This window comes from Anarhichas minor, unplaced genomic scaffold (assembly GCF_050575085.1).
Source record: "Anarhichas minor isolate MPS153535 unplaced genomic scaffold, ASM5057508v1 ptg000003l, whole genome shotgun sequence".
Classification (NCBI taxonomy): domain Eukaryota; kingdom Metazoa; phylum Chordata; class Actinopteri; order Perciformes; family Anarhichadidae; genus Anarhichas; species Anarhichas minor.
In genome coordinates this window covers 15,082,808-15,102,910 of record NW_027466449.1, presented here as the reverse complement: position 1 = coordinate 15,102,910, position 20,103 = coordinate 15,082,808, and the positions used below count along the sequence as shown (strand labels likewise).

Sequence of the window (20,103 nt, the reverse complement as noted above, 5' to 3'; positions counted from 1 at the left end):
CCCAGCTGTTCATCTTTATTTACTGATGATACATTTGAAGCAGCTGTGACCGTAGCAATACAAAGAACAGGAATAGAAATAGCCTGATACTTTAATATTTGATAAATATACTTCTCATAAATAAACCTACAATCATATATATATATACAGAAAAAGAGACACGCAATAGTCTAGATTAAATAAATACAACAAGTACAACGTTACACAGATCAGACGATCGTAATTACAATGAGATTATTATCCAATATTTACAGTACACTGCGGTTGATGGTATGATTGTGCTTGATAACAACACTACACTGCTACACTCTATACATTTCCCATTTCCTGTTAAGAAAACACAGAACTCAATGGGAATGAGTGCAAGTAAATTAACGGCAACAGAATATTGTTTGATTCTTGTAAACAGAGTTAGAATAGACACAGTATTGAACATGCACCGCCAGAGCCCACATGTTTACTAACTGATGACAGATACGGTGTTTTGGATACGAGGGCAGCATTTTGAATTTTTCCTTTTTCAGCTTCTGAATCTGACGCAGACGGCGGGCAACGTTGTTAAAAAACACACATACAAATTCAAAAGAAAATATTCATATCCAACCAAACACACCGACAGATGACCTAAACTGCAGATAAACCTGTTCGTTGATGGACCACATTTAAGACGCCTACTGTACAGTGCTACATGCAACTCAGAGCCCTAGAAGATGGCAAAACACATTCAACATATTTATACTGATTAGTTTTTTCTTGCCATGTTAACTTAACAAACACCGAAGGTAAATTCCCTTAAATGTGATGAACAGCATCTACATGTAAAAATGTAAGACACTGCCTTAGATTAGATTAAATTTCTCTAAACGTATACAGTGATTGTCATTGAAAGGGAATTTTGAAGGCAAATCATACAGTAAGTAGCACCTGGTTGTACACCATTTCATTTTGTGGCTGTGTATCCAACCGTCTCTTTTTCATGTTAAAATACTTGTTTTCCCTAATTTTACTGTATGTTCTTCAAAATACTAAAAGTGTTTAAAAGCAAAAGTTCAGCATTATGGGAAAAAAATGGGTTTAGTTCTCGAGTGGAGAATGTTTACAGCCAGCAGCCAGTTAGCTTAGCTTAGCATAATGACTGGAAACAAGGGGAAACAGCTAGCCTGGCTCTGTCCAAAGGTAACACTTTCAATTACTACAGCAAAAACGACACACGTGGTTTTACGGGTTAGGGCTTATAGGTTGTTGTCATTTGTTGCTACCCACCTGTTTCCACTCTCTGTGCTAAGCTAAGCTAACCAGCTCCTGGCTGTCACGTCATATTTTACAGTATCACTCTTCCATCTAACTCTCTGCAAATAAGCTTATTTCCTAAAAGTCAAACTATTCTCAATTCAGTTCAGTGCGGTCAGGGATTTTGCGGCTTCTAGGATTACTTGTTCTGATGTGAATAGTAGCTTATGGTAGCTAATGGTAGCTAATATTGGCAAACTTGAGTTAGACACTGCTGCATTTACACCTTTGATTTTCCTACTGTGACAAGTCAAAATGTCTTCTGTTAAAAAGACTGCTCAGCAAATGTCGCATGGACTCGCCTTAAGGCCAGATTCTTTTTTTTTTTCAACCTGTTCTGCTCTTTTCTATACATGGAAATTACCTTTTTATTATTAATTTGCTTGGCTTGTAAATTCTTAAGGGCGCTGTCACCCTGCAAGATGAGGTAGTACAGTATATTGGCAAAAATGCTCAGGTTTTAACGAGGGAAGACGTCGGGCATAAAGTAAGGTTGGATGACATGCATATAAAAATGGAAAGTTGGTGGAAAGAAAGAGGAACAAGAGCAATGAAAGCAAAAGCCAAAGGAAAAAAAGTAAAGAATGTTCAGCACTGACATGCAAATGCCTAAAAAAAAACTATAATAATAAAGAAACACTACTTGTAAGTGAAAACAAACCTGTCCCATCAATTATTTTACAAAGAGCTCCTTCAGATTGACAGATGACAAACACCACCACACAGCTGGGATTTCTAATGCTGATTCACTGAACACGTACGAACCTCAGCTCGGTTCATGCCCCCATATCTGATACTACGTCTTGAGAAGCTGTTGACAGATGACCATGCAGTTAGTCTGACTTTTTTTTTTAATCCATCACAACATATCGGATCTCTGGTTTCTGCTGCACTGCCGTCCGTGTGGCTTCTCCTCCCTTCAGCCACATGTTGTATATACGTACAAACCTTACCAGGCACAGTTAAGACACCTTCCTCTGGTCGCTCCTGCAGTCTGGAAAGAAAACTGCAATGAACAAAGTCCACGAGACCGCTCGGAGACGAGAGAGCACAGCGGGCCCCCTCCTCCTCCTCCTCGCGTCTGCAGGAGCCTAATGAAAGTTACTGACGTGACACTTTACATCGTCCAAGCTCAAGACCGTTCCCTGGTCGTTGTTGTTGTTGTTGTGCTTGTGCTTCTTATCGGAGCAGCGGCACAACTTGTACTTTATTACCTGAGAGGGGTAAAAACACAGAGCGGGTCACCACGACAATCAGCAGTTTATGGCTCAACGAGGATGTAAATGTAAAGAAATGTTTCTAATTATTTGTGTTTTTCATATTTTATCCAATTATCCATTCAATTATATGTTCTGTAAGTTTTATTTCCCAAAATGAAGGTCTAAATACAAAGGCATTAAACTGTGGTGGGAGAAAACTTTTTGTTAATTTGTTTGTTTATATTACGTCGGCTTACATCTATTAAAATTTTAATATGAGTTTACAACTAGTGGAATGCTTATATTAAAAAATGGTGTACATTTTGGCTCCCTTAAGGTTGCTAAAACACCCACATTACCAGAAAAGAAATCCAAACTACATGACCTCAGTGTCCTCAATGGTCCAGTAGCTACAACTTTATATCAGTAAATATTTACATGCAGGATTATTATTCTATCTAATCACTTTCCAGAGGAGGTCTCACCTCATAAAGGTAATCAAATATCTCCAGAATGGTGAGTATGCTTGCTCCAATAAAAAGTCCCATCTGACCACCGATATCACCTGGAATAACAAGAATCAAGCTGATAAAAAAACATCATCGACCATAAAGACAGACAGAACGTCGACAGTCGACATGTACCTAAAAGTCCAGCCACTTCATAAGCTTTCTTCTGTTCAATAGTTTCATAGTTGAGAGCCTCAAAAAAGATGTCTAAAACCAGAATATTCTCTCTGTGGAGAAAAGAAAGCAAGTCAAAACATTATAAGTCCACTTCAGGGGACACTTTACTCTGTGTCAAACTGTTCAGCATTCATAGGCGTTTAATGAATAGCTTATAAAACACTATAATGTAGTTGTACGCAGATATGAATGTGTATTAACGTATTTGTCAACAACTATAACACCTCCTGTGGGCAGCCATAAGAGGAGGCTGGTGAGTAAACATAATGAATGACAAAATAGTAAAATATGTCTTCAAATGAGGAGTTTTAATTGTTGACAAATTATCCTCGTATATACTTATTACTGCATTCTAGTGAAACCATTTATTAAATATCTATATACTGCGTAGAGTAAAGTATTACCCCATTTTTAATTTGCTATTTATCTAGTTTTCCTCTTTGTTTTCCTTTTCAGTGCATTGTTTGCATTTGACAAAAATGCAGATTGACGCTTACTTAATATACTGCTCAGATTTGTTGTATTTCTTTGCCAGATATTTAGCGGAGGCCTTGCTGGGGATCTTGACGAAGGACAGCTCTTTGCTGTATCTGGTCATGTTGCACGGCGTCTCACACACACAGAAATCATTGTCTCTCTCCACCAGGAAGTCTGTGGAGAACAAAACCAGAGCTCTGTTTGACCTTTGGAACAGATCAATGCTGCTGTGACTTTGAAATGTCACGGGATGGTGTGTGTGTGTGTGTGTGTGTTTTGTATCTGTTTAAAGATTCAGAACAGACGTGGACGAAGCCTCTTACCAAGAGCTGGGTCAGCACATTCTTTGTACAGCTCGGGGGTGCAGTAGGGAGCATCGCCTGCAGTCAAAGCGACACACACTCACAGTAAAGTAATTTTTCACTTATATCATTAAAGTAACTCTAATGCGACACACAGTAATAAGTAAGAGGATCCCTACCGGGCATGTGCACCATGCGACAGTTGCAGTTGTCCACCAGGTAGCGAGTTTCGCAGTCGATGCGACAGGCTGTGATGCTGTAACTGTCAAAGAAGTCTGAATCCATCGCCGTCACCTTACAGTCTCCCCAGGGAGGAGGAAGATATATCAGCTGCAACGAACACACGCCACTTATTATACAAAAGCAGTATTCACACTTATGCATACTATTAATGACACTTTTAGTTAGTATATACTGTAGAAAGTCAAATACAATGTATAGTGTTGTTTTGAAATGAAAATGTAGGTGAATAAAAGTAAATTAAAACAAATAAAGAACAAAAAACAAATCAAAAAGAGGATGCTTCCAGTTATAACAGAATGCAAATAGAGGAATAAAACAGCTAAATCAAATGTAATTTTATTCTATATCTGTGTAAATACAGTAAAGTGATATACTGTAGATTAAAATGACTTTAAAGGATATTCTGGTGTATCACAACTTAAATAGTTTTTTGCATTTTATTCCTGTCAGTAATAATACAATTGTATTCACCAAAACAAAGCAATATGGCTAAAAATGACGAGCAACAGCTCAAGAAACACCAGCAGTCAGGTGATCATGCAGGTTTTAGATAAACCTGTTTAACATTTGTATAAAGTTGATCAAAGAGGAACGGATTGTACCCTCTGCTCCTGACAGGAAACAAACGTCTGAAAGCCGGGTGCCACGCCAAAGCCGAGCTGGTCAATGAAGGACGGCTCGTCCTGACTGTGGATCTGAACTTTGACGCCGGCTTCAAATGAAGTCTCATCTGCAGAAATTCAAAGAATGATGAATCAGAGCAACACGCCGTGAAAATGTGTTTCACCAATGAATCCAGAGTTTTGTCTCTGAGTGGCAGTGGTGGAATGTACCTACATTTACTCAACTAGTGTACTAAAGTACAACATTCAGGTTATTGTACTCTACTTGAGTATTTCCATTTAATGCAACATTATACTTTAAACTACATCTCAGAGGCAAATCTTTCTTTTCAGATTTTCAGTATCTCCAGATTTGTTGATTTTGAATTTGAATGTTTCAGATAAACAGATGGTTTTAAATGTTTCTTTATGGGTTGAGGAAATTCTCCTACTTCATAAGATAAACACTTTTTAAAAACCTTATTGCGTCAGCTGAAAAATGCATCGTCACAAAACTGAAAACAAAGGCTGTTTCTTTTGGCTCATGAAAAGTTGACTTTTTAGAAACGTGGTTCTAACAGGACAGCGACGCTACAAACATATGATCTTATAGAATATGATGCATTGCTGTAGATTAAACTAGCCAACAGTATATGAGTTAAAACCAGCACAACCGTAAACATCTAGAGCAGCAAAATGCAACATAAACATGAATTCATCAGTGATATGAATCATATATAATAGTAAAACACTGACTGGGAACATTTTACTGCACAATGAGTACTTTTACTTTTGTTATTTAAGTACATTGAGCTGAATACTTACAACGTTTAACTTAAGAAAGGTTGTGAATGCAGTGCTTTTACTTGTAGTGGTGTACTTTCACTCATCTGAATACTTCTTCTACCACTGCAGAGTCTCACTCCCTGCGGTGCTGAGGACCGCCCACGCACACACTGTGGACACCTCACCTGTTTCTCCCCAGATAGGCAGGTATTCATCCTGCTGAATGTCCAGCATGACCTCCAGTCCGTTACCCATACCTCCCTTGGTGGTGAAGAGAGCAGGGCGTCCATCACCGCCGGCGTTAAAGGTGTAACACTTCCCGTAGCGAGTGAAGACCTGCGAGACACATGAGAGAGATTTTTTTTTTTTTTTTACATTAGCTCTGCAAAACTTCAAAAGGTTTCCCACCAATGCTTTCCCACTGGGGGGCAGTGTTTGGCTCTATTTCTGTTATGGGTGTGTGAACATGTGTGTGTGTGGAGACAACGGAGATAAGGAGGAAGAGAAGGAGGTGAGGAAAGAAAGAGCGGATGAGTAAAGGAGAGAGATTAGAGGGAAGTGATTAAAGGAAGTCCTCCTGAGAGGTTTGTGGGTTACACAATCAAACCAGTGAGGTGATGTAGACGAGCAGACTGGGGATTTAATGTTCCCTCGCATGCTCTTTATGGCACTTTATAATGAACCTGATGTTACCATGGAGACCAAGCATCCCAGCCAGTGAGAGTGCAGCCTTCATTTTTGAGGAAAGCCGAGATGTTAGATCGAAAGCTGCGTGTGAGATATCAGCAGAAAGCCCCACATGACATCTTTTAAACAGCCCACGCGTGCACGGCAGTAAATAAACGGATGAATACTGAGCTTTGGCAAAGAGTTCATCTCGCACTAGAGCGTTTAGTGTAGTATGAGTCACATAATCCACGAAGGGAGAATCAGGGAGAGAGTGGGAGAGTAGGGAGCAACGGAGAGCAGGGACGTAAAGCGAAAGGGACAGAAAGAGAGAGAGGGGGGGGGGGGGAGTTTAGCTGCTAACGCTCGGAGCAGGCTATTGTTCAGCGTTATGGCACAGAATGACATATCTAGGATTAGAAAGAACAAGCCAACCAAGTAATTGTTGAGAAAGGGTTTGGGTCCTGCCACGGGCAACGTTAACATTCCAGCCATCTATCATGTAGTCAGTTAGAGACAGCTGGTTGTAAAAGCAAGACATCAACCCGAGGGAAATGCACGGCAAGCAACAAATAATAGTGTGCACACATTTGCACTCATACTGACAGACCTGCAGGTGTTTGTCAGAGTGTTTCTTTGAGAGGGACTACAGCTATACGCTACAAGTTTGCAAGGTTAAACCTCCATCTTTCCGATGTCGGTGTCGGGGGATGTGCCCGAACATTGATGTGACTTTAAAAAGCCGACAACCCAACAAACGAACCCACTTCACACTGTGATTGGCCTGCTGTGTGGAGGCGAGAAAGGGTTTGAACTGCTCTGACGAGCTCTGTTTTTTCATTTATTATTCAACCATTTATTCAATTTTTTTCATCTGAACAATCAAGTTGCAGCTTGATCTCCCTCCAGGAGAGTAAAAGTACTCATGGTAACCCACAATTTAGACGACATCGCGCCTCCCTCCTCTCTTATGATGTCCATTTTTACACTCTGCCTTTCAAACAAACTATAAACAATTTTTTACTTTGTACGAACAAGTTCTGTTCGAGCACAGTGGTGCTTTAGCTAAATGCTAACATCAGTGTGCTAATGTCCCCACAACACTAACATGCTAATGTTTAGGTGTAATGTTCACCAAGATCACCATCTTGGGTTAGCATGCTAACATTTGTAGTATTAAATGCAAAGTACAGCTAAAGCTATTTGGTCAGAGACTTGAGTGTTGGAGAAATGCAAATGTTGACCTGATGCTGCAGCGAGACAGAAAGTCAGGATCATCAAAGTCATTAGGATTCATCCTCTGTGGGCCGGGGATTTCTGTACAAAATTTCTTGGCAATCCATTTTATAGTTAGTAACATATTTTAGTCTGGACAGACTGACGTTGTCATCCAGTTAAGCAGCTAGCATGGCTAACAATCATCCGGTAAACAGAGCCTCATTTAAACTATATACTCGTTCTCTTCTCATCTTCTTTCATCAACCTGCTGCCGGTGGCCTTCACTGCACATTCATTCAAACGTATTGATCTGTGAATCCTGCTGGCTCGTGAGACATCTGTAAGAACTAACCCAGCTATCAGAGAGGCTCTTCCCTTTCTGCACAAATGAAAGCATAAATGTGTCAGATCACACAGCGGCTGCACTTGCTGTACTTCATAAATAAATAAATCATTACATAAATGTAAAAACCCTGTGTATGACGGGAGCATGATGTTCGCCGGCATCTTGATTGATACGCTGAAGTGAGGCGATGTCGGCTAACAGTTGTAACCTGCCTCTTGTTGAATAGTTGATGTGACAGAGGTGGTGAGAATGAAAACATTAAACATGTATAATGCACAAAGTCTGCACAGAATGCATACGGCTTGTTCTGCTTGTTATGAGGAATTAATAAATGATTGTGCACATATGAAAAAGGTTTTCTGCAGCAGAAATCATAAGAAACACGAAGGACGATAGGTGACAAAGAGAAATTCTGATTTCTGAAAGTTCAGTTTACTTGTTAATTGTGACCTGTGTATGCTTTTATCACTCTTTTGCTGTTAAGGTACTTCAGAAAATCAATCCTCTTTTTCCACAGAATTGAATACATTACCTACTGACTGCGGTTTAAACAGGGTATAATATTCAGAGCTCTGTGATCAATAAAGTTGTCACTCAGACACAATTTCCCACGTATTGAAAAGCACTCAACAGAGCTCTGCTGTAATGAATCATTATGCACATGATTATACATATCTGTTTTTAAAGCCACATCAGGTTTTGAAAGAATCCCTGAACCACAAATTCATGCACTTTCTCATCCATTTAGCGAAGTCTTGCAATCTGTGAGCTGCTAAGAGTTGTCTCAGCCGGGTTAATTCAATCCATTAGCGCTCTGTTGTTTCACGGGGACGTTTTCAAAGATTTTAAAGCCGTCTCCGTTAAGTGCCAACACTTTCACTGTTATTATGCCGTACGCTGAAACTGCTATCTCTGGGAAAATGCTATTTAAATGCAACAGCGAGCAGCCAGAGGCCCACGATGACCGGCACTAAAACACATCCACATTTCTTTGCATCTTATTGTGTGCAGCTTGTGTAATTTCCGACTCTTTATCCGACTGGGATTTCAGATGACCTGGAAAAACTCGTTGCCTTCATACATGAATAAACTTTATGGAAATAAATGAAGGGATTAATATTTATAAGACTAACAGTGTACGGCCATGCCAGCAGCTCTGTGAGGCTTTATTAGGAAAAGATAAACATGAGCATGCTAAAATGCTCACAATCACAACGCTAATATGGTGATTTTTTAACAAGGATACTGTTTGCCATGGTCACCATCTTAGCTTAGCGTGTTAGCAGGCTAAGTATTGATAATAATCACTAAACACAAGTACAGCAGAGGCTATTAAATGTCTAGTTCTGCAGGTATTTGATCATGAACTTAAAATATTTATCTGATGATGGCACAAAATACATTTCTCAAGTTCTAACCTTCTGTCTATTTGTTGATTATTCATTAATCTCTTGTTACATGTTAAACAAGTGCGTTTTTTCAAGTATTTTTTCTGTATCAAAATCTCTTTTTTCTTTAAACCCTAAAACTATTTTTGATGACTCATCTTGAACTCGGGGTGGTTAGGTACATTTCTCAGATCAAAGGTGATTTAGGGTGACAAAACCCCATCCGTCATTTAAAACCTGGAGCAATATTATACTGTGTTTGGATTTCCGCTTACATTTCAAAAGAATGTGGTTGAGGTTTTATCTATTCAGTTCAACCCTCCTCCTCCTCTTGATCTAACATGTGCCGTATTCCCATTTTCAATATCTGTACCAAATGTCATGGCAATTCATCCGATAGAGTAAAAGTAGGGCTGGACAAAAATTCAATATGACCATTTATTGTCTTTCAAAGGAATGGTATCGTGTTGAAATCATATATCGAGAGATCATGATACACAAGTAAGTTGTCTTAATTGATAATAACAATCACATAGTTATTGAAATTTCTCAGAAAATCTGATCACTTTGCACTAAAGTTCTTAATTCAATGAGAGAATACTCAGGGCTTCATGATACCGATGACCAATTGCAGTTTACACTCTTTGCAATGGGTGATCTTGGCGTCAGATCACTACCGTTTGTCAGGAATAAAAGCATCATGAGCCAAATCACCCCCCCGTTGATTGGTTCTAAAATGAATAGCTGACTCACCACGCTAAACAACAAAGAGCCTCTCCACAGAGTAAATAAACTACAGGCAGGGGATTGAAAGCCTGAGGCACAGAGGAGTTTGTATGTGTGTAATAACGATGCCCTGAACACGGAATCAGACCCTGAGTCACTCATCACTGATGGTCAAAATAAAGAAGTCAAGAGTAGAGTTAAAATAGAATAGGTAGAAGAGAACCGCAGGGCTCCTCTGGGAGTATGGATAACTAAAAGGCTTCACACAAAAAACCCTTCTCTTAAATAGAGAGAGAAGACCAAAGGCCCTTCTCTGCTGACAAAACACTACAGAGATAACAGCTGCATGAATATCTGACATTTTTATGCCAGTGGTTTCAAAACGGTCACAAAATTGAAAACCTATAAGTGAATGTTTAGTATCTATATTTCAAAAGCATTTCAAGCCTCATTTGCGGCGTAGCTCCAAGGTTGGATGTCAGTCTGTTGAATGGATGACGCTCAGTGACTTTGTCCCCTGAATTTTCTTCTCGAACCACGATGAGTTTTACATTTTTGTTCTTTTTATTAAAATGTCGCAACAACTATTGGATTGATGGCCGTGAAATTTGGCACAGACATTCATGTTCCCCTCAGGATGACTTGTAATAACCTTGGTGACTCCTAAACTTTTTGTCTATTTCTTGAGATGTTTAAATCATTAAATTAAATCACAAATGTCAACATGGTGTTGCCATTGGAAATGACAAAGGAGCAACAAAGTAAGTAGGAGTTATCCTCTGGTGACCATGAATGTCTGTACAAAATTGCATGGCATGACCATCTGAATAGCAACACCGCTAGTTGACTAAAAAAGCAAGGAAAAGGTTTTAGCAAAACCAACTTAATAGTGTATTTGTTGGGGATTGTTTTCAAGAATTTGCTTTATTAGGCTTTTGTCTACACAGCCAATTTATCTGTAACTGTAAAGAGGCTGAACCATTGTATTTTTCTGGAGGTCAAAGACAGAATAATGAGTGAGCATTGATCATGCAAATCAAGACCATCATGTCCAAAGCATTGACTGTTGGATGACACCTTGGGGCGGCGCAGGCTGGACCGAGTAACGATCACCTAATCGGTTCAGATGGCCAGTTCTCTTGAAGTTATTGACAACAGAGGAGAAAACGGAGGACATGAGCCGTTATAAACCTTTCCAGTGCTCGAGGAAAATGAGTCAGAAATCAGTATAAATGTCAGAATTCAATACTTTTAGGAAACCATCATCTGTCTCTGTCTCACTTTACCTGCTGCTTTATAGATGAAACATCATAAAGAACCTCCTCCGCTGTTGTGAGGGGATCTTTTTGTCTATCACATTTGGGATTTCAACCACCAGCTCCCACACAATAGAAATATTTCTAACCCTCCAACATTTCCTTCCTCCCTGGTCTGCATCACTCTTCCCTCCCTTGTGTCTCCCGAGCTATGATGTTCTTTCCCCTGTGGACTCCTGCCGCATTTCCCCACCCGCCCTCGCTTCATTTGATGAATATTTCACAGGCCAGTAGAGACAGTCCTCCTCCTCGCTCATACTATTCTCAGACACCGTCCGGGCTCTCAGTACTTATCACCTTCAGAGACGATAGTATCATAACGCCGGGTAAGGGGCACCTCAGGAGCGCGGGGAGCATATCATATGAAGAAAAATGGAAGTGTGTATTCACTTAAGTTATATATGCCTCAGAGAACTGCCTCTATCTAAAAATGTAGACTGTGCTGACCTATCACAGCATGGCAAAGTGAATTTGAGATATGGGTTGAATCAGGCAGGTGTTACAATATAATACCTCAACATGCAGCAGGTGAGAGAAGAGGTTGTTTTTAGCATGTATGGATGCATAACGACACTGTCCAGTGGCGGAAGAACTATTCACATCCTTTACCTGAGGAAAAGTATACAACCATTTAAAAATACTCCATTACAAGTAAAAGTCCCGCATTAAAAATGATACTTAAGGGCAGAAGTATCAACAGCAAGAGTTACTCATTCTGCAGAAAGAGGGCGACTGATATATATGTGTCTTCCACTTATAAGTGGACACTATAAGTTGTCTGGCCAATGAAGTCACAAATACTAGTTAGAAGAGAGGTTAGAGGGGATAAAGTTACAGCAGTAAACGTACATCACTTCTGACATTGTGGACAATAACTCTTAACACAGAATTAGTAAATGATTTATTAACAAAGTTATTAGTTACAACTTTCAACACGGTTAGAGCTAAAACAATTAGTCGATAAATCAGTCAGTCAATCACCATAAAATCAACATATGTGGGTTTTAGACATTTTGAAGATGTCACCTTTGGCTCTGGGAAACTTCGATGAGCATTTTGCACTAGTTTGGGCGTTTTACAGCCCAAATAATAAATGAATAAATCCAGAAAATGATTAATCCACAATTTAAAATAGCACCAACGCTTAAAATCATTTTGATGGATGAGGCACACTAGGATCCAAATCAGCAGAGAATTAAAGCGAAACCTTTCCCGAGGAAAACGGGGGAAATTCACAACAAAACAACATAATAGCGGATCAAGCGGAGGCAGCAGAGCCTGCGGGGCCTCTATCTGTCTCCGAGGACAACTAATTGTTGGTTTAATGCAATCCCTGGTCTCTATGGCGGATGGACTTGCACCACACACTGAGAGGAAATAACACCCTGAGGGAAGGTTCCCTGTGATTCCTCCCACCTGCCTTTCTCCGAAATGAAGAGGGAGGGAAGTTTCTGTTCAAAAGCAACTTTAAATAACTGCTGAAAATTGCAGTGCAGGGAGCTGCTCGGTGAATAATGGAAATGGTCTGGTGAATTTGGATGGGCAATATAAATGTCTTAGAATTGTCAGTTCACATTCATTCAGAGCTCTTGCAGTTAGCAGCCTCTCTCTTATTCTCTCCCAAGTGACCAAAAGTAGAGTAGAGTGAGATGGTAAATGGCTGCTTTAGAGGGCGAAGACATTCACTATCAGCCAGTTATGTGACGCAGTTGTTCGGTACGATATAATTATATAAAGTAAAATAGCTCGATGGCAGTTTAAAAGTACTTGCACTGCTTGCAAATTGTGACATGTACCATTAATCTCAGCATCATCACAGCTTCCCCTTCCTCTCTCTCCATCCCTTGTGCCAACCTCCTCTGCATGTCTCAATCCTCACCGTCGCCTACAAATCTCCTGCCTGCCTGCTTGTGCCAGTCGTATATGCAGAACCCACGCTCGGCAGAGAGGACAACCCAGCGGCAGCTACAGTAGCTGCCCTATAACTCCAGAGTGTCCTCTCATCACGCACAGCTGAGTAAACATCGAGGGATAAACAGCCCCGAGCCCAGTCAGGCCTTACTACGGCTGAGGGCACTTAAAGTAGCAGACAGCGGGGTTAACCAGGATTAAATCCTCACGTGTCAAGTGCAGGTTGTGCAAGAAAAAATATGTATGTGCAATGCAAAAAAAAAAGGTAATAGATGAAAAGAGTGACATGATAACATGAATTTGAGACTGAACAAAGTCATTCTAATAAATCAGACATGATATTGTGGCTGAGCACAAAGTCTCTAAGGAAGGCCGATGTAAAGGTGTCTGACAGTCGGACACAGTCGTCCTCTCTAAGCTTGCCTCCAGGGTGCAGTAGTGCTTCCCTGACAACAGCAGAGAGTAGAGGCTATTGTTGGGGTGGCTGGTGTCCCTAACAATTTTTTTCTTGCTTCCATCCTGTAAAGTGACCGCGCCACCCACTGCGGGGCCTTCAGGTCCCAAACCGCTTTGTAATGTTCCCCGTCAGGATGCTCTCAACAGCAGTGTTGATGAAAACTAAGACAAAAAAATCTGACAAAAACGAGGCTAAAACTAGTTAAAAAGCTAGTAAAACAATGTTGACCCCTGGGCCAACCAGACATTTTTTCTCCAGTTTTCTCGCACATGGGCTTATTATTCTGCAACGAGCTTATTATTCCAAATTACATTATCAATAGAATGAATAAATTACACAGTTTGTGAAGAATGCAAATATATAACCTCATCGCACTAATAAGTCAGTATCAGTGCTCTTACAATTTTTCACCACACCGTATGAAATGTGACCCCTGCATTTAACCCGTCCTCAAGATTTTAGGAGCAGTGGGCTACTTTGGGCTTCAGTGTCTTACTTAAGGACACTTTGACATGTGGACAGTAGGAGCCGAGGTTCGAACCTTGTGGTTAAAGGACAACCCGCTCTCTCCACTGAGTAGCCTCCAAATATATTATGTATATTTTAACATGTATTTGTTTCATTATTATCTTATCTGTTGCTGTAGGCTAAGCACACTAACTACACCACAGCCCCAGAGGGATCTCTATGAATAATCACAATGAGCCTAATAATGACGGGTTGTTTCAGGTGAGTTTGGATTAATCTCCAGAGAGAGATGATTGCGCGTCCGTCTGGCTGCAGAGCCCAAGACAAAAGGTTATCTGTGAATGACATATTATTAGCTGTAATAGGCGGTTGATTAAATATTTCTGGCTTACAACGGGTAGATGTTTGTTGGCTGCTCCAGTATGGTAAATGTCAGTCTGTCTGTCAATATATGTTGATTAATTGAATATTCAAATTTGTGCGGATGTCTCCTCAGTGCATGTCTAATAATATGCATTGTATTATAATGAGCCGTAATCACCTTCCAGCAGGATGGAGGGAAATTCATTTTGGAAAGCCAAGAGGCTGTCATTTCACCTGACACCTTGAACTCCCTAATGGCCCCAGAAGGCTCCCCAAATTGCATGTTTCACTTTGCACATTCATCCGGACTTTTCTCATAATTTACGCCGACTGAAATCGATACCGTCTTCACTCGCTTAATTAAACTGTGTATCATGTTAAAGTTACTTTTAATGACTTTTTTCTCTAAGTTAAGGCAAATCCGCTTAAAAAGAGTTCCCGACCCCTTTTCCTCACAGGGTTGCTGAGGTGCAGTGACGGGGAAGGGGCTCCTAATGTGTGCTGTGAGAGCCTGACAAAAGAAATGCTGTGGATGCTGTGCGGCAGACGGACGGCTTCCTGGAAGAAAAAGCCACATAAATAAGTAAAACACTGCATGTTCTAAGGCAAGATAAAGACCGTAAGTAAGTATAGACATATGGTAATATGTCAGAGGGCAACACTACACATACATGCAGGGATGCACAATGGGGATGCTGTGATGGATGATGCGTGACATACATACATCTCCATTCCTTCAGGACAACCTTCGTAACACACACACACACAGCTCAGTTGCACAATAGAGTACTCATAGATTTATTTCAGGAATAGCTCCATGATTCAACATCTGAGTGGCTGTAATAACGTAGTTGAGCTCCTCAGGGGGATGAACTGGGACCAGCTCGTACAGTAGATTTGCCCCATGTTGGAAACCGGACAGGAAGAATCACTGCAGCCCCGAGCTTTTGATTAGCAGCCAATTTGATCATCGGGGACTGCATCCCAACAGCGCAGAGGGAGCCATCACCCTCATTAGTTAGGAAACATGAAAACACAGACAGTGGTGCTGCTGGAGCGGAGCACCTCTCTGTTTCTTTGCAGCTAACAAACCCCTCTTTCCTCACTTTCATTTTGCTATTCCCAAAATACCACTCAGCAAAGGTGGGACGAACCTTGAATTAATGAATGTAGTCCTTGCGGGACTGCCGTCACTTTTTGGTGCAGTTTAGAGGGCGGGAAAACTGTCAGGAGGGAAAAAAAAGGCCCTGCGGCTCCTTCCCTGGAGTGAACCTCCTTGTGACAAATTTCACACTCTGCTGAGAGAAATCCGCTGAGGCTTTGGATTTGCCAGCCTGTCACATGCTGTTGCTGAATACCGAGAGATTAATTCATTTCACAGATGGTTCGTGTGAGCAACTCAGACACCCAAACTCGCAGCATTCACGCCGTCACTACCTGCCCAATCTCAAAGGGACAACAAGGAAATATTCAAGCTGGGAGGCAAGATAACAGAAAGCACGCACAAAGGTCAACGTGTCGAACAAAACACATGAGTCCTGTATAATATGCAATAGTTGACATAGCCACAACGTGTTGGTCAAACTAATTTAACAACTTCAGAGGATAATTAAATTCATGAATAAATGCGTTGAAGCAGCTAAAATCAATGTTTTTATAATAATGTATTAAATGACAGTGGGAACAATGATGTGCCACTGTGGAGGGGGTCGTCGTAGTGGTGAACACGACTCTGCACCTCACTTCAGCTTTACAGAGTTCCAGCTGTCCGACTCGTCATATTCAAGTGCTAAAAACCGACCGTGCACCAGCTGTTCAACACCAAACAGCAGCCAGGCAAAGTTAGCAGCTAGCTGGTGAACACAGCGGAGGCTTAATATCCAGACATTTCCCTCAGGAGTTTGTGAAGCCAAAACTAAAAGAGATTCCATGTCTTTCATTTATCCGGTGGCCAGAAAGACTATGTTGCTCTGTAACTGCTGGATGTGTAAGCAGCAGTTTGCTAACAAGTTCTCCATCAACTTAAAAGTGATAATTTAATGTTGTGTTCACAAACCTCCGCTACCCCAAGCGACCAAATAAAAAATAAAAAGTTATCGCAGGTTTGACCATATCATTTTTAAAACATTACTGCAGTTGCAGGCAGCAATCATTAAACAGCATATCACTTTATGCCCCGCGTCTTATGAGTCCTCTATCAATGAGCAGAGTTATGTTAAAGACCTCATCATGCTTCTCACAAAAGCAGAGCTCAGACGGCGGTAAAAGTATATTAGAAGATAAGTATTAAAAGTAGTTTCTTCGTCCTAAAGATTAATGAGTAGGCGACATGTCCACCTGTGATTTATTGCTATATTCCATTTGGAGAGACTGAAAGAAAATATGTTTTACTTTCCAGAGGAATGAGCCATAGTTCAGCCATTCATTTGTTGTATTGTGCATAGTGTGTCAAAGAACCAATCGTTTTTTTATTGCCTCACACTGTGTTTGTTTCTTTGTTTGGTTAGATGGATGTGTGTGTGTGTGTGTGTGTGTGTGTGTGTGTGTGTGTGTGTGTGTGTGTGTGTGTGTGTGTGTGTGTGTGTGTGTGTAGGGGGGAATAAACACTCAGGTGAAATAGGATTCCTGCTGTGTCCTGTCAGAGAAAAAAGGACAGCAGGCAATGACAGAAACAGCAAACATGTACCACACAACACTTTCAGTCCAACTAAAATCACATTTATCCATCCCTTTCTGCAGCCTAAATTATGTCAACATGTTTTTATTTGTTGATAATATATAATACATTCCTTTATATAATAAAAAAACTATTATATAAAGGAAGAAAAAAAAGATTTTTGGGGAAAAACCTGGCGTGTCTGTGTTTGATTGACAGCAGCTGGCAGGCTGAGTGAATGGATGTAGGAAGAGACCTGGATACAGCAAAGGAGGCGGGGCCCTGTTCAATCCAATAAAAGTTGCCCAGTGGCACATGAAGCCGTGCAATCGGTCTTACAATCACACTGCACTCATATGAGTCACAAAGAAAGTCCAAATAGTTCTGTGGCTTAAAGGGAAACATCTTTGTATCATTGCAATGTGGGTGGTATGTGTCAATAAATGAACTATTGGTTTCCGTGTTGCCGGTGCCCGGAGCTGTGGGGCTCTGGGTGCTGGCAACGTGGAGGGGTGTTGATTGTTGTTCATACTACCCACATTGTCGCGATACAGTTTCCTTTTAAAGCTGAAAAAGACAAAAAAAGAAAAACACTGCGGATGTGAAAGAGCGAGTGCAAATTGAAATGGCAGAACTATCTGAGGCCATTTGCGAAACATTCAAAAATAATTGGAAGCTGCTGAAAATAACAAAAAAATCATTTCAAACAATATTTCACACAACCAGGAAATGATAGAGGGTAGCAATTATAAACAGAGGCATTACAATCTGTGACAAATGGATATGAAATTGATTTGCATCTGTAAACGATTGTCTCTTATAAATTATTTCTCCTGAATTTTCTCCCTCGAATGGTTTTATGGATTTCAGATGTTTTCTCTTATCAGTTAGGGGATGAAAAAAAAAAAGAAGCTTTTCCACTGATTTATTTCTTTCATTTTTTCTGGGAACGGATTCATTTTAGAAATCCCACTGAGCTTAGTGAGCAGCGTTGGTGAAAGTTGAGGGTCAGGTCTGTGCAGCCTCTTCACGGGCTGAGGTTGCCATGGTGACTTAAAAATGGGATATTGGGAGGCTTGTTTGGACAGAGATTCGCTGTAACCCTACAACAGGTGTCAGATTGTTGTGAGAGCGCATCTGTCTGTTTATCTGTTCATTTTCTGCAAGTAAAGATGTGTTGAAGGTATCCTACAGGGACGGGAAGTAAAAGAAATACCGCAGTCATCTTCCTTCTGTCTGGAAGAGCAGCCCGGGTCTGAGGCGCAGCTAATGAGAGGCATCAATTCCAGGCGATGGCGTCCTTGTTATCCAAATACACGATGCAATCAAATGATGGCTTGATGAGCGCCTCGCTGCTGCACAAATCAGAGAGAAAGCAGGAACACACAGCAGCAGCATCTGCATATTGACAATTTGCAAACTGCTTGTAAAACTTAGTCTGAAAAAAAGGTGAAAATGAATTCAACTCTTATTAAAAACATCAGGATCCAATAGAGAGACTGTTGAAGCCAGCAGCATGAAAACTGGCACAGTGCTGCTGAGGATTGGATGAGCTCCCTGGAGGGGAAAGGAGGCAGAAAGGAGACAAACATGGAATCATATGTCCATCACTGATTTTTTTAGGCCCAAATAAACTACATAAAAACTCCTCTCAGCATGGCACAATGGCTCCTTCATACGTATATCCTTCACAGCTCCCACATTGACATTCTATGAGCGTTCGAGAGCAGCAGCGCTCAGTATCCACGGTGAGTTTACATCCAAACCCTGCAGTCGAGCTGGTCGTGAGCTGGTCTGACTGGTTGTTTACAGCAACTGAAAGGAAACCGGAAACTTTCCTGAAACCAAGATGAAAAGGCCTGCTCCTCTTTTTATTCTTTCTGAGGAACACTGTGAGGGGTTTCTTTGAAGCTATATACATTTTCCAATAAACTAATGTTCTGCACAGTATACTGGTTCACAGCAAGAAGGTCCAGAGGGTATTCCCAATGCATGCTGGGATATAGGTCCTGTCCCTTCTGTGACGATGAATAAAAACAATTTCCGCTGTGACATGAGGTCATCAGGTCACCAATAGAGTTGCTAAGTGGGATATTTTGGGCACTCTGGAAGTCCCCTCAGTACAGAAGATGAACAACTGCATTAGAAAATTTGTAGTCTTGTGTACCTAAAAACGAAAGGTTACGACCGCTAAGGTGCATTCTTAAGGTGCATAAGAAACATATAATCACTGACTTAAAAGTATGTTATCTTCCCCTCTTTGTGCCCCTGGGTGGAAGCTAAAGGTTGCTTTGGTGAGAAAACTGAGGAAACCGTCTGCAACTTAAACTTTTGCGCCTTGTGCAACAATGAAGATATTATAAAAACATTTTAAAAAATGATACAGAACGAGGAAAAAACACCTCTGCAACCAACTCTATGATGGTGCAGTCAGACCGAAAATTCACTTCCTGTTCATTTTCTGTGTGGAAAGTGTGGAGACTGTGAAATCACATGTCCAACCAGTCTTATTCAGGAAATATTGTTATATTCTTGCTTTGTAACTGTGTGGTGAAAGTCTAAAAGCAGCAGAAAAGGAAGGATGCTGGTTAGTTACAAAGGACAGTGACAGTGAGAGATTAATGAATGAAGTGAAACAAAGTGTTAAATTTAACGTGTGGATGTCTCTAGTCAGCCCAAAGTCATTTGTGTGTTCTTCTACAAATCTGAGAGGAACGTTTTTATCATATAAATGTAATCTAAAAGGTAGAAATTGCATTTTACAGCAGGGGCCTTTTTTTTTTGTCCTATCACCTCTCTCTCCTTCTCGTTTTTTCAATTCAAAATTCAAAATTATTCAAAATTATCTCCGCTCGCTGATATCAGTGTATAATTAACACAATCGGTCCTTAATAAGGTGTCAGAGGTGATAACACAGGGCTCTGATAACTCTTTAAAAGACGCACACGTACACATGCAGGCACCCAATCACTGCCTCGTTAAAAAGCAACAATAGAGTTATAA

At 40.7% G+C, this 20,103-nt stretch overlaps 1 protein-coding gene across 2 annotated transcripts in view; it reads right to left on the bottom strand.

Moving 5' to 3' along the window:
- Nucleotides 1–2,381: 2,381 nt before the first annotated feature.
- Nucleotides 2,382–20,103, bottom strand: part of LOC142950373 (acid-sensing ion channel 1-like) — a 36,859-nt gene continuing 19,137 nt past the window's right edge. Inside the window, exons 3-10 of one of the 2 annotated variants that reach the window (XM_076092131.1) lie at nt 5,771–5,921; nt 4,800–4,927; nt 4,134–4,284; nt 3,964–4,032; nt 3,673–3,847; nt 3,134–3,225; nt 2,975–3,054; nt 2,382–2,504 (exon numbers count right to left, since the gene is read on the bottom strand). In XM_076092131.1, the coding sequence (XP_075948246.1) occupies nt 2,382–2,504; nt 2,975–3,054; nt 3,134–3,225; nt 3,673–3,847; nt 3,964–4,032; nt 4,134–4,284; nt 4,800–4,927; nt 5,771–5,921 (969 nt within the window). The remainder of the gene's footprint in view (nt 2,505–2,974; nt 3,055–3,133; nt 3,226–3,672; nt 3,848–3,963; nt 4,033–4,133; nt 4,285–4,799; nt 4,928–5,770; nt 5,922–20,103) is intronic. The other variant, XM_076092132.1, reaches the window with a different exon arrangement.